Source organism: Cryptomeria japonica, chromosome 5 (genome assembly GCF_030272615.1).
Source record: "Cryptomeria japonica chromosome 5, Sugi_1.0, whole genome shotgun sequence".
NCBI lineage: Eukaryota > Viridiplantae > Streptophyta > Pinopsida > Cupressales > Cupressaceae > Cryptomeria > Cryptomeria japonica.
The window spans coordinates 154,969,077-154,984,782 of NC_081409.1; the positions used below are offsets into that span (position 1 = coordinate 154,969,077).

The window sequence follows — 15,706 nt, forward strand, 5'->3', positions numbered from 1 at the left end:
ATAGTATGTTACCAGTATGAATATCAACGGTACTGCAAATTATGTGAGTCAATGAATTATGGGATCTTTGCAGTGACTCTTGTGGCTTGAACTAATCAAATTATGTCTTAAGTGACATTGAAAGGTCCTGAATTAAAAATGTGTTGGTTCGGTAGTCAACCTCATGGGCATGCATCGTTATGGGCCAACCGGTTTGATAGTTAACATGAATGACTATGGCATTGTGGTCATGACAGATTATATCACAGGTTGTGATGTACATCATGGTAGTGGATGATCATTTGTAGATCATACTTGCTCAGCTCTACCGGTACAAGGTGCAGATTGGAGCCCTGGTTTACAACCTGACAGGGAAAGAAGACCTAAGATCTATGGTTCAGGGGGAGTTCACAACTTTACATCCCTTGATTTTTGAACCATATGCTGGCCAAAGAGGAAGAGTTACTTGCACTGGGGGAGAATATACAGTTGGTATCAGATTGGTACATACAATTGGTATTAGGTTGGTGTCTGAGCCCTATATCTCAAGTGTTGTTTAATGAGAGGATGCAAAGTATAATGGTCAAAGGGGGAGAAGCAACCGGTAGAAACTTATGTGAGTCGCCTTTGCCATTGTTGTCAAAGGGGGAGAGGAAATCTGTAGTATACTGGATACTACATGTGTTGACACAATGCCAAAGGGGGAGATTGTTGGCATTGTGTTGCCATTGACGTCAACCAGTATTGTTGTCATTGATGTCAACCGGTATAGCATGTTACCGGTATAGATTGTCAACTGGTAAGTAATGAATGTCAACCGGTGAGTGATGTGTTGGCAGTGTGTTGTTGCCAACCGGTAAGCATGTGACCGGTAAGAAAGCAAGGTTGAACTAATGAAGAAGTGCAAGCAACCGGTATGCCATTTGATTGATGACATTCAACAGGACTCCCACCGGATGAAGATGTTGTCACAAGATGAAGAGAAGAATGACAGAAGGTGTGTTGCCTCAAGATAGCAAGGAAGACAAGGTGGAAGGTTATCGGGTCATGTCTAGTTGATGATGTATCTGCTCTATTCCAGGAAAGTCATATGAGTGCAACACTTAGCTTATCTCACAACATGCATGGAATGCATCATAACCCTCCGAGATAAGACAGTCAAAGAAGTTAAAGGCAAGTGGTTGAAGGCTCATACCAGATGACCTAAGTGAAACATAAAAATGCCTCAGGTGTGAAAAGAGAGATATGCACCGGATCAACAAGAGAAGGCATGATGAGCTATCGGGACGGAAAACGAAGGATAAGTAGTGATGAGTTTGCCTCTTTGGCAAACCAGTTGTAATGATGTCCAGGCTAATGAAGGAGAAGGAAAGGCCTAGCAGTTGCAAACATGGAGTTATACTAGGATGCAGATGGAGATTGGTGTTACCACAGTTGGTGACAAATGAAGAATGTTGGTAGGGTATTCTCATGGGTGATACTGGTATGCAGGCAGGTGTATTGTCAATTGGTAAACAAGAATAGAGACGTAATCAAGAAATCGGTACGGACGATTGGAGGGGATTCAGATGTTGCGGTTCAGAATATATGCTCATAACTTTGGCATGTGTTTGTGATTGAAATCGCATCAAGTTAGGTGAATCGGAGAGCACATTTATAATTGACTAATATGTGCTCTGTGAAGAAGAATGAATATCAGTCCAGCATGCATGTAGGTAAGGCAACCGGTAAGCTAACAAAGAGACAAAGTGAAGGACTCTTATCAGATGAAGATGTGCATAGTGAAGTGATGAACTCTGAAGCGGGTGCAGTCTAGGTCATCATGACCTAACCGACAAAATAGTGAAGAGTTGGCTTTAAGGTTAACCGGTTAATGTAACCGGTAAGGCAAGATGAACCGGTAGTATAGGGGGAATACCGGTAGAGTGTTTTTGGTCGGTGCCTAAGCCTGAACCGACATAGTGAACTGAGGTGGATGCCGACAGAGATGACATGTGGTCTCCAGGTGGCAAATGTGTTGTGGTGAAGAGTGCGTCGATGAGGTGGTTGTCGACGAAGTCTGTGTTTAAGGCAGTCGACGAAATTCACAGGTCAGTAGAGGATTGCAGCTCGAAGCTAATCAAAGGACGAAGATCTGATTCCTTGACATCTTGTCAACCAGGAGAAGGAAATTGCTAGACCATTTAATGTGATTGACAAATGCAGAGCCCATGTTTGCTATAGATAGTAAACATGTATTGAAATCTAAGCTGAAATGTTCAAGACCAGGGTGCCACGCCACTGACCTGATTTTGCAAGTTGAAGCTGCAACTGACAGGATGAGATCTATACACTGCAAACTGACAGGATGCGATCTATCCACTGCAAACTGACAAGATGAGATCTATACACTGCAAACTGCAAACTGACAAGATGAGATCTATACACTGCAAACTGCTACACTGCCAAATCCAACTGAAAACAGGCAAGACCAGGGTGCTACACCCCTGTCCTAGGTAGGACCAAGGTGCCACGCCCCTATCCTAGGGGTTTTTGCGAAGATCTGAGCCCTAGGACAGCCTCTGCGTGCTTTGTCGGTCCTGAAACTTCCAGCGACGCTCGGATCCAAACCTGTAACTGTAGCTAAAAAATAGGGTTTCAGGTGGCTATATAGGGTTTTGCCTTAGTCAAACCCTGGTTTTGGTGATTTCCACCTCAACAAATAACCGATAATGTACTAAAAATGTGTGTGCTAGAAACTCGTGTGTGTGCAATATCCTAAAATGAAAGCAAACAATCTAGAGCAACCCTAAAGAGTAAGCCCTAATTGCTTATAATTGACAAAGTAAATGCTCTAAATCCATGATGCAAAGTGATCTAAAGCATGAATATGAATTAAAATGAAGCTCACACAAAGACATGGAAACAACATGAAACCATACCCAACCAAGGGAGAGGTACAAGCCAATCTTCAGCTTGATGAATCTTTGATGGATGAATGTTGAATGTTGTTGAAGACTTCAAAGATCTACTCTTTCACTGCAAAGAAGTATCTTTATGCTCCAAAAACCTGCCCTCAAATTCTTAGAAGAAGACCCCTTCAAATGAAGAAAGAGAGCTCTTAAGTATGAAACCCTAGATCTTAATTTCATGTTTAGGCCACCCTAGGATTTGAATTTCCCACCAATCTTTTGGGGTTAAGCATTATTATATCATAGGATTATGGTCCCAAAATTTTGGGAAAAAAGACAAGGACCATGTGCACTTTCAACATGGTCTGACCAACTTTTCACCAAATTTTCAAGGTTGTTAGAAATAATGATATTAGAGAAAATCCCAAAGTTACAGCTGATTTCAAGGTTTTTTGATATGCAAAATCGGGCCTCAAAGGTCAAAATAGGACATAATTAGGGTTTAGGATTAAATGATTTATTGAAGGAATGAAATGACAAGGGGCACACTTAAGATAAAGGGCCCATCTTTATAACATGTGAAGTGATGAATTATGAGTTTAGATTTAATTAAATTGATTAATTAAATACTTAAAAGAGATTAGAAATGCAAGATGCAAAACACATTAAGGCAGGTGCTAACCAAGTGTGAAATTGTACCACCCTAACAAGGGTGTGCAATTTATGACAGTAAATTTAGCCCTCACTTTAGCGGTCATATGACACTATGTGCATATGCAAGCTAAAGTACAGAAAAGGCAAAGATCATTTGAAAAAGGATATATCCATGTGTCATCGGACGAAGCCCCAACAGTATCTGTAGTACACAATTAATAACCACACCCTACAAAACCACATGTTAGATCACAAAATCAACTATTGCTTACTAAGGGAGGTGATGAAATTTGCGGGTAGCTATATGCCCCCCCCCCCACCTATTTCGGCTTGCTGATGAGTGAGGTGAAACAAGGTATCATCTTTACCATAGCGAATTGTGATAAAATATTGATGAAAATGTTCACAAAAAGGATCGGTTGTATATCTAAGTGCTTTATAGAACCAATTAGGAGCGAGAGAGCGAATTCATGATTCCAACGCCATCGACGGTGCAAAAATCAGAGCTCTCTAGCTCAAGATGAAGCCTACCAGAAGATAGTTTCAGAAGAGTTGATCAAAGTTAGAAAATCATCATCATCACCGCCGAAGCTAGATAATGTTGAGTATCAAGAAATATTCCTTCATGATGATCTAACAAACCTAAAAAAGTGCAAGATAAAGATGGTGTCCTAGTCATCATCCCACCAATCAAAGGAATTCCACCTCAGCATGTCTAGATTCAATACACCAAGCTCATTCCTGAGGGCACAAACTCTGAGGCACCTACCCTCATTATCTATCGGTCATGCCAAGGTGTTGTAATTATTTGATTGCCCAGAACTGAGTTTGTTGTAACAAACCCTAATTAGGGTTTTCATTGTAAAATCTTGGCCATTGATCTCAAATTGATCTAAGCCATTCATTGTAATGAGCTCTCAATATAAAGCTCAAGCTCCTCATTTTGAAAAGGTTGATAGTGAATAGTTAGTAGCAGGAGGAGAATAGAATAGAAGATAGAATAGAAGTTAGAATAGAATAGGAGGAGAAGAAATTGTTGTTGAAGACTTGTAAATGAGATACTCTTTTCATTTAAGTTATGGTGAAATGTATTATTTCAACAAGTCTCATGGTTTCTACTTCTCATTTTGTTTTCATGTTAATTAGATTGAATGGAGGAATTTGTTGAATGCATTTATGTGGAATCCATTTAGTCCATACCACTAGCCTCTTGCTGATTGTAAGTGTGCCTTGTGTGGTCAACTGGAATACTATGCGCTTAACTTCAAATCACTACACATCATTTGTTTATGCATTAACTTGAATGGTGAGTAGTGTTCGATGGTAATAATTTGAACATCTTCTTTGAAATATCCTTAGAAGATTCCATTGAGCTTGTGGCAAATTGTTAAAGTTGATGGTGAGACCTCGCCCAGTAGAATTCCATCTAATCATTCAACTATCTTCTTACATTCTAGGTCTTAGAATAGACTCTCTCAACCCTTTTCTTTTGCCCTTTTTTGAATTCAAGATAGTTTAGGATAGAAAAGCATCACAAGATTGCAATATCAGATGATCAAGTTCCAGCAATTCAAGCGATCGACAATTCATGTAAGTCCCTTTGTGATACCAACAATCACATCAAACAATAGAGCTTATCCACAAGTCATGACCCGACATACCAGAACTTTGGAGTTGTCTCAAGTGATCCTTAAGCCAATCTTCAGCATTTGAGAAGCTTTGTTCAAGAGAGGATAAGATACTTTTGGGTATTTTATTCTGTGTTTGCATGTGCATAAAAAACACATCAACAAGTGCAACACCCTCAAATAGGCTGAGATTTTTCCCAAGGTGGCAGCAACAACATTGACCAGGCCCCACTTCTTTAACTGCCAGGTTACCTTTTTTTTTCAACTCCAATATGAGGTACGACTGAGTATGGTCTCCTCCAATGAGCAAAGATTCCTCTCTATAAGTTTCCATTGGGCTTTAGGAAAAAAAAAAAAGACAACAACAAAATAGAATAAGGCTTAAAAAGACACCAAATAAGAAAATTGACCCCTTCCTGAAGATATACAACTCTTTGGGATAGCCACCAATACTATCATGTTGATATGGCTAGCACTTTTAATTCTCAAATCACCCTTTTACTGGTACATAGTGTATTTCGGATGTTTGAATCTAATTCACTAACCCATTCAATCACTCCACCATTAATTTATTATTTGCCTACAAATCTAAATAAATTTGTAACTACGAAAATAAAGCTGACAACTACAAATAAAACCCTTGTTCCTCACATCAAGCTCAAATGTGAATCCCGTGTGAATCGACCTTGAATCTGACTAAGAAGAAATCTTTCATCTCCACAACCAAATACCACTACGGTTTTCATGCTAGGGTTTGAAGTTGAACTCGTAGTCCAAACTTTGCAATAAGAGAAATAAACTATCCAAGATGTGCGAATGAGCTTTTCATTCCTCTTGTAAGCTTCGCTGGGACTTTTGAGAAGTTATGATTTAAAAGTCACCTTTACTAAAATAACCATCTTTTCGCCCCATAACGTGACTTATTTTATTTCTACTTTTCAACTTAGTCACTTTATAAAATTAATTAATTAAGTCACCAGCAATAACTCAAGGTAACTTAATTTAATTATATAAAAATATTATCTTATTTGATTCTCTAAACTAGCCTATGGGAATGAAATAGGCTAATGACACTTCCCCCACACCTAAGACAAAGATGGGGGCATTACAACTGCCTCATAGTAAGAGAGTAAAACTACTATTCAATGAACTTAAGTTAATGAACTCAGCTGCATTTTATGGTACAAGAGATTGTGGTGTTGTATGGGCTTGGCTTATAGGCATCGATAAACACTTTGGTTTAGTGGATATGAGTTTCAATGCAAAAGCTACAATCGCTATCCCTCACTTGGAGGGTGAAGCATCATTATGGTGGGACTAGTTGAAAACCATGAAGAATTATGCAATTTCACATGTTTCTTGGGATAAATTTGATACACAATTCAAGCGAAAATAGTTGAAATCTCAACATAGACATCAAACGTTGATTGAATTTCACTCTATGGAGCAATAATCTTCTATAGTAGCAAAGTATACATGCTTAGACATGTTTTGTTGTCACTTGTGGAGGTTTGGATCTGCATGATTTTTGGGTCTATATGGTTTGGTGGACCAAGTTACATTGTTATTAATATCTATGAGTTTTGCATCTCATTTTTGTTTTACTAGATGCATCGGGCATGCCTTCTATCACCTTTATTGGAGGACAAATGTGTGCAATATGTGGCGTGGGTATGGGTGCCATGTTTGTGTAACTACATGGTTCACCAACAACTCAAGAGCTGATCTACAGACTGTTGATGCTATCATGTGTGTATAGAAAGCAGACCTACCATAATAGTGAATGGATGAGTTGTTTGTCCTACCATAGATTTGAAAATTTTGATTTGTTGGCCTTTGGTAATCATAGGGCCTTAGCATGTTAAGTAGCAAAGATATGGATAGTTGAGGTAATATTTTTGAAGACCTTGCAAGATAAAGGGAACTCCCTTTTGGTTTTGAGGAAATGGATATGTTATTGTAAGACATTCTAGATCAAATTAGGGTTCAATGGGAGCTTTTGTGGAAGTACATGATCATGATGGATTCTTTTCTAGGTTGAAGATGGTGACCATGATGCCATGAGAAGCTCCTAAGTGAATGGCTACAATTTTGCCATGACTTACTTGTGTTTATGAATCTTCAGTAGGGATATTAAGAAGTTGTTGTCATTTTATGACACCCTTGGTCCATCAGTGAGAAACAATCAGAGATATGTTCTATGGACCAGTTCTGCCCCAATTGATCAAGCTCCAAGTCAGGGAATCAAGAAAATGCTCGAGTGTTCTTTTGTCATGACACAAACTTTGAGCCTTCCCTTTATCCTTGCATCTTGCCTTCAATACCTCAAGGTCCACTAACCAACTCTCATTCCCTTAAAGGATGTCGGATTTCGGGATTTGGGGAACCAATATAACCCTTACCCTTTTGATAAGAGCCGAACCGTTTCCCTAAACCCCAAAACTCGGATTTCCCTTCTTTGTCAAATTTCGAGATTCGAGGGACTAGTCTAACCCTTACCCTTTTAGTAAGAGTCAAACCATTTCCCCAAACCCTAAAATTCAAATTTCCCTTCTTTGTTGGATTCCAAGATTCGAGTAACAAGTCTAACCCTTACCCTTTTGGTAAAAGTCCGACCGTTTCCCCAAACCTTAAAATCTGGATTTCCCTTCCTTGTCAAATTCCGGGATTTGGGGAGCCCATCTAACCCTTACCCTTTTGGTACAAGTCAAACCATTTCCCTGAACCCTGAATTATGGAATTCCCTTGTCGGATTTCGAGATTCGGGGATGGAATTTGAGATTCGGGGAACCACTCTAACCCTTACCCTTTTAGTAAGAGTCAGACCATTTCCCCAAACCCTAAAATTCACAATTCCCTTTCTTGTTGGGTTTCAAGATTCAAGGAACCAATCTGACCCTTATTTCTTTGGTAAGAGTCAAATTGTTTCCACTAACCCCAAAATTCGGAATTCCTTAGCAGCATTTCCCTGAAGGTCCAACATCCAACCTCCGATGACTACAACGCTTCCAGATAGCGTGATCAACACTCAATGCTCTTAATGCTCCACCAACTCCTGCAACTTGTCTACTTTCATTCATGGAGCTGCAAGGGTGCATTTAATGTTTTTGCAAGATTGCTATCAAGCGGAATCCAAGGCCATGCTTATTTATAGTTACTTGATGCTCTTCATGTCAATTTTGTATGCTCTGACCTTGGATTGTTAGGCAATCCACCTTCTGGAAATACTTTTCTTATTGAGATTGCCTTGTCAAGTTATGGCCTAGTTTCTTGCATGTGTACTCTTGTTAAACCCGGTCACTTCCCATCTTCCTAGATTAATATTCTCCTGCACACGCCAGAGAACCCTTTGACCTTGTGGTTGATAGTTTAGATGTGGATAGAACTTTTCAAGATATCGATTTGGTGATCTATGCTACACAACTAGAGCACTTTGTTGGTGTTAGAACATGGTTTGCAATGTTCTTTTACAAGTGACATAAAGGATGTGAACCACATTCTTTATGGGAGTGAAGTTAGTAGTTTTATATGGTTTGCACCAAATCGAAATTGTTCAAGCAAGAGGAGCCCCATGGAGGTAGACGTGTCCACATTAGGTAAGGAGTTTCCAACTATAGTATAGAGGGCCTTCAAGTATCTTCAAAACACATCTAAATGTTCAAATTGCTCCTAGGGAGAACCTTGCATAGGGTATTGGATATAAAGGAATTAGTGGACTTTGTGGGCATCAAATGCTAATAAGTGAAAGGTCTACTCATATGGTGTCTATCCTACTTAGTGTTGTGGTTGGTTGGATGAGTGAGTTATGGTTGTTCTTTCGACTACACTTTCAGATAGAGTATAGATTAGCTACTCAGGTTTACTAATAGGATATTTGCATTTGGGGAGCATATTCAAAATCTGATTAGAAGTCAGATTTAGTGTAGCACTCATGCCATCACGGACAAAGAAGCTTAATTTTAACGTCATACTTACTTTGGTGAAGCTTGTCAATATAAAGACATTTGGTTGTAGGATGGTTATAAGGATGCTTTCCCTTTGCAACGATGGTTTGTCATTGGCCCTTCATAGGTTTGGTACTTTATACAATGTAAACAAGTGAGATAATGTTGGGAAGGTGTTGTACACCTTGCATATAGTAATATTTTGCATTTTATAATTTTGTGGTCCATGTTTGTGTGGCATGCCACAAATTGAAATTTAGCACTATTTTCCTAGGGGAGGTTGTATGTGAGATTGCAAAAGTATTAAAGATGTGTGCAACAAGGGGGGAACGAGGAGTGATGGTTCGATGAGCACATATTCCATTAGACTCAATGAAGAAACACATTTGATGATTTGGGATCATTGTAAAAAGAACTTAGTGATTGAGTCATAATGCAAGTCAAACTTCGCTGCTAGGCTTTGAGAGAAATAATATTGGTCCCTTGGAGAACACATTGTCACATGACTTGGTAACAAACCAGTGTTCCACAAAAATTCGGGACAAGGGGACGCAGGGAACACCAAAACGAGGTTAAGGATAGCACCCCTTGTGGGGGAGTTAAGGGCTGAGAGAGAGAGAGAGAGAGAGAGAGAGAGAGAGAGAGAGAGAGAGAGAGAGGACAATGAGATAGAGAGAGGTAGACAAAGAGAATAGAGGAAGAGTGTTAGGGAGAGAGATAGGTCTAGAGTTCATGGGAGATAAAGAGAGTGAGATAGAAAGCGAGAGAATGCTTATAGGAGCTTGCTGATTATTGAAATTTGACTATCTGAAAAATTTATAAATCTTCTAAAACCTAAAAGCTACATTATAACTCCTAGAGATCTGAAACCACTCTCAAACATCATGCCAATATATACATGAAATATAACAAAATATAAGAAAGCAAAAATGTGACTTATACTTGAATGTTATATTTCATGTATTATATTCTGATGAAGAGAATGAGACTAACTTAAAGACAAGGATTCCATTATCACCATTTTTTTTATTTTCTTTTTCTCACATCATAGGACATTATACTTCCAACTATCCCCGAGAAGATCAAGAGACGTCTGGGCTAAATTCAATAATAAAAACCCCTCTTACAATGTGCATGGCACTTATTAATTAGATTCCCAAAAACAATTCCAAAACCTTGTATGGCAATATCTGGCAAAAAATATATACACTTTCCAATATCAACCTAATAACTTACCTTTGTTTCTCAATTACTGTTGATAATGTTACATGACTTTTTCCACCTTCTCTAATTAAATATAAATTACAATTTTTAGCATGGCTTTGGTACATAAATTAACTAACTTTACAAACTTTTGTAATTTATTAATTCTAACAAAGAATGTCATTAAGAGCATGGTGTTTTGGATGAAAGTTAGTGTTGTTGTTGTCACTCAAATTCAAGCCTCCAAGAATTTGGACCATATGTACTAATGCAGGGGATGGGGTTCCTTTTCTGTGGCCCCACTAGCTGGCCTGGTTAATGCCCAAAGTCATGAATAAAACAAATAAAACAAGAATTAAGTAAATTTAATAATGTGTTAAGAGAAAAATAACTTAAGGTGAACCCTTTTACTGACACAAAATGCATGATAAGACTTCTCTAAATAAACTTCATCAACTTAATGTGACAATAGGACCCTTAGGTAACTTCACAATGCAACCGATGAGGCACAATTCTAGTCTAGTGTTTTATACATTATTAATATCAAGAAGAGATGCTGTCCATGAAAATGAAGCTTAGCAGCCAATCCATGACCAATCCATCTTCAGCAAGGGGTCTTCTTTTCCAATCAACAAATTGAGACCACAAATAACATTATTTTGGGGACAGCTGACCCACTTGTATCATCATCTCACCTTTTATGGGATCACTCAAGCCAAACATGACTCTTGTATTAGTCTTCTCTTGGATAAAATGTTTGTAGATCCATCCAAAAACACCAGGAGTCAGTTCCGCAAGTGACAATACACACACTCTCATGATGGAGCTTCCAATGGGACAGGGAATCTCACCTGCCGAAACATACACCAGTACATTCAAGGCCAAAGGAAAACAACTTGCACAGGAGTTACTTCTAGCTCCATCATACAATGGATTATAGCACAAAAGATAATGCAATCCTGCTGCAGAGAAGGCCCAAGATTTGGTGTTAAAGACTAACCCAACTGAATAAGCCTAATAAGCTACTTTCATAAATACTATCATCTCTAGTTTTTAAAAGCTCAATTTGTTAAATGAGAGATTGTTATTTCTTTAGAGCAGTTTGCATGATAAGTTTGTCTAGCTCCTGGCCTAGGCCCCTGCTTTGATGTTTTACTAGAGTTTTCAATTAATATTAAAGGATAAATTTCTTTTAGTTCTCCTTGCAGCTGTGGTAACACCACCTAAATGCTAGACATTTTTTAAACTGCTTTTTAACTCTATTAACATGGTGCCCTTTAATCAGCGCACAAATAAAAAATTATGCAGAATCGACCATCTAAAAAATAAACTGAAGCTAAGGAATAATATTCTGAGAGCACTACTGAAGCTTGTATTCAACCATGGTATAGCTACACACATTGCTGAACCTAGAAAAACAACTATCCAAATATATTATTTTTGTGAGCTCTTCAGCTCTCTCAAATTCCTTGGTTGATTAAGTGCTCACTTCTCCAAAATAAAGCCATTTATGGTATGACTACAAAGCAGCCAAAAAAATAGGAAAGTTTTGTCAGGTACATACTTGCAGTTGAGTGAGCCTTTTTAAAAGCTTCACGACCATCTTCCTCTAGAAGAGTGCACTCATGAACTAAGGCATCTGCTCCAAAAGCTGCTGTTTGCAATGAACTGGGATTATATGTATCCCCTAGAATAACTGCAAATGCACAAGGTTAGCCATTAAAATCATAGGGTTAAATAACTAAAAAGACAATCACAAAACATCCAAAGTGATCTCTATTTACATTCAAAACCAAATCATAAAATCTAGTTTCTTACACCCACAGCAAGACCATTCCAATAAATGGTGTTCGAGAAAATGCATGAGAATGTAATACATTCAATTGCAGTGAACAAATTCAGAAGTTAAATTTTTATAATTTAACAGGTTTAAATTATTTTAAAACATATACATCGAATCAAAAAAAAGACCATACAACATGGATCCATATATATACATATACACTAAGTCACCAGGTTCGGCTGAATTTCTTCCTTGAAGTTCGAAATTCGCCGAACTTTAAAACAGAGTATAAAATTCATTTAAAATCTTGCAAATTCGTACATTGAAAAAAGTTAATATTTTTTAATCACGATTTTAGGGTTTTTTTCAGTTTTTTTTAATAAATGAGTGCCAAAAACCCACAGTTTTCAGTCCGTCGAGTTGTCGCTGGAGAAGTGTGGAAGTCGAAGGAAGTCACAGTAGTCTGCAGTAGTGTTCGACGGAGTGAATTCGCCTCTGCAGCCGTTACATATATTTATTAAAAAAAATTTGAAACTACATATGGCGAATTTAATTCGAATTTTATACATTTCGAATTTTTTCCTTGTCGAACTTCATTCGAATTTCAAAATTGTCGAACTTCGAATTCGAATTCGAACCTAGTGCCTTAGCGTATACCATAGTTGATAAACTCGGACTCACCACGGTCTCGGCAAACCAAAAATTTGGACTCGGACTCGTGAAAGACTCGCAAAGACTCGGCAAGGACTCAGCAAAAAAAAAAACCGTAGTTTTACAAAAAAACATAAAGAAATTAATGCATTTAGAAAACATAAGAGCCATAATTGAAACATTACAAATGTCATATGATCAACAAACGCGCAATATTTGGAATTTCATCATTCATACTCATAGTTTCAAACGTTCAACTCTAAAATTTATAATACCAAGATTTCTTCAATGCTAATTATGTTGTTAAATGGAGCCTCATCAGACTCGGAGGTTAAATTTTCCCTACTTCCATCAGCGCAATTTCCCCCTATATTTTTTGACAGGGGTTTGGGGGCAGCGCCCCCAAGTTGGGGTCAAGGGCAATCGCCTGATAGTTTTTCTAGGTCACGCGAGTCCATGCAAAAGACTCGCGTGAGTCCTTGCAAAAGACTGGCGAGTCTTTCAAATGGACTCGCCTCACGAGTCCTTGGCGAGTCGACCCGTGGCTCCCACGCACTCGCGAGTCCGTGGCGAGTCCACAAGTTTTAAACTATGGCGTATGAGTCCGTGGCGAGTCCACGAGTTTTAAACTATGGCGTATACATACACAAGTGTATATATATACATGTACACACATATGTACATACATACATACATACATACATATATATATATATATATCATAGATGGACTACTCGCCAAGAGGCCAAAAACTTGCAAGTTTTTTGGCCTAGGTAGTAAACTCGCCATTAACTAGGTGAGTTTGTGCTAAAAACTCGGCCACACAAGTGTAAAAGGGCGTGGTCGAGGGGCAGCGCCCCTCGAGGCCAAAAATACTTTTATTATTTTATAAAGGCGTCGGGTGTTCTTTTTCTATTGGCCCACGTCCAATTAGGGTTACTACCCCTTAAACCCCAAAAATGTCAAAAAGGGGGGGGAGTTACGCCAAATGAAGGCCAAAAAACCGCAAAAAAACTCATTTTTAAAGCTTGCCTGATGGTTTTTCTGGGTCGCACGAGTCCATCTGAAAGACTCGCGAGTCCATGGAAAAGACTCGCGCGAGTCCTTGCAAAAGACTCACAAGTCTTTCAAATGGACTCACCAAGACTCGCCTAACGAGTCGACTCGTGGCTCCCATAGACTCGCGTGTCCGTGGCGAGTCCAAAAGTTTTTAAACTATGGCGTATACATACACAGGTGTATATATATACATATGTACACACATATGTACATACATACATACATAAATATATATATATCATAGATGGACTACTCGCCAAGAGGCCAAAAACTTGCAAGTTTTTTTGCCTAGGCAGTTAACTAGGCGAGTCTGTGCTAAAAACTCGGCCACACAGGTGTAAAAGGGTGGGGTTGAGGGGCAGCGCTCGCGAGGCTAAAAATACTTTTATTATTTTATAAAGGCCTCGGGTGTTATTTTTCTATTGGCCCACGTAAAATTAGGGTTACCCCTTAACCCCCAAAAAAGTCAAAAAGGGGGGCAGTTACGCCAAATGAAGGCCAAAAAAACGAAAAAAAAACTCATTTTTAAAGCTTGCCTGATGGATTTTTTGGGTCACACGAGTCCATCTGAAAGACTCGCAAGTCCATGCAAAAGACTCGCGCGAGTCCTTGCAAAAGACTCGGGAGTCCTTCAAATCGACTCGCCTCGCGAGTCCTTGGCAAGTCGACTCGTGGCTCCCACGGACTCGCGAGTCCATGGCGAGTCCACGAGTTTTTAAACTATGGCATATACATACACAGGTGTGTATATATATATATATATATATATATATATATATATCATAGATGGACTACTCGCCAAGAGGCCAAAAAACTAAATTTGCCAGTTTTTTGGCCTAGGCAGTAAACTCGCTATTAACTAGGCGAGTCTGTGCTAAAAACTCGACCACACAGGTATAAAAGGGTGGGGTCAAGGGGCAACGCCCCGTGAGGCAAAAAGTACTTTTATTATTTTATAAAGGCGTCAGGTGTTATTTTTATATTGGCCCACGTCCAATTAGGGTTACCCCTTAACCCCCAAAAAAGTCAAAAAGGGAGGGAGTTACACCAAATGAAGGCCAAAAAAACGAAAAAAACCTCATTTTTAAAGCTTGCCTAACGGTTTTTCTGGGTCGCGCGAGTCCATCTGAAAGACTCGCGAGTCTTTTCTCGCGCGAGTCCTTGCAAAAGACTCGCGAGTCTTTCAAATGGACTCACCAAGACTCGCCTCGCGAGTCCTTGGCGAGTCGACTCATGGCACCCACGGACGAGTCCGTGGCGAATCCACGAGTTTTTAAACTATGGCGTATACATACACAAGTGTATATATATACATATGTACACACATATGTACATACATACATACATATATATATATCATAGATGGACTACTCGCCAAGAGGCCAAAAACTTGCAATTTTTTTGGCCTAGGCAGTAAACTCGCCATTAACTAGGCAAGTCTTTGCTAAAAACTCGGCCACACAGGTGTAAAAGGGCGGGGTCGAGGGGCAGCGCCCCACGAGGCTAAAAATACTTTTATTATTTATAAAGGCGTCGAGTGTTATCTTTCTATTGGCCCACGTAATTAGGGTTACCCCTTAACCCCCAAAAAGTCAAAAAGGGGGGGAGTTATGCCAAATGAAGGCCAAAAAAACGAAAAAAAACTCATTTGTAAAGCTTGCCTGATGGTTTTTTTGGGTCACGCGAGTCCATCTGAAACACTCGCGAGTCCATGCAAAAGACTCGCGAGTCGAGTCCATTAATGGACTCGCCTCGCGAGTCCTTGGCAAGTCGACTCGTGGCTCCCACGGACTCGCGAGTCTGTGGCAAGTCCACGAGTTTTTAAACTATGGCGTATACATACACAGGTGTATATATATACATATGTACACACATATGTACATACATACATATATACATACATAGATATATATA

At 39.1% G+C, this 15,706-nt stretch overlaps 1 protein-coding gene across 4 annotated transcripts in view; it reads right to left on the bottom strand.

Annotated features, from left to right (window-relative positions):
- LOC131067632 (uncharacterized) overlaps positions 1–15,706 on the bottom strand; it is a 141,905-nt gene that overhangs the window by 15,665 nt on the left and 110,534 nt on the right. For 3 of the 4 annotated variants that reach the window (XM_058002721.2, XM_058002723.2, XM_058002724.2), the window contains one exon: positions 11,864–11,995. The exons of the other annotated variant lie outside the window; for it this stretch is intronic. In XM_058002721.2, the coding sequence (XP_057858704.1) occupies positions 11,864–11,995 (132 nt within the window). The remainder of the gene's footprint in view (positions 1–11,863; positions 11,996–15,706) is intronic. 4 annotated transcript variants of the gene reach the window in all.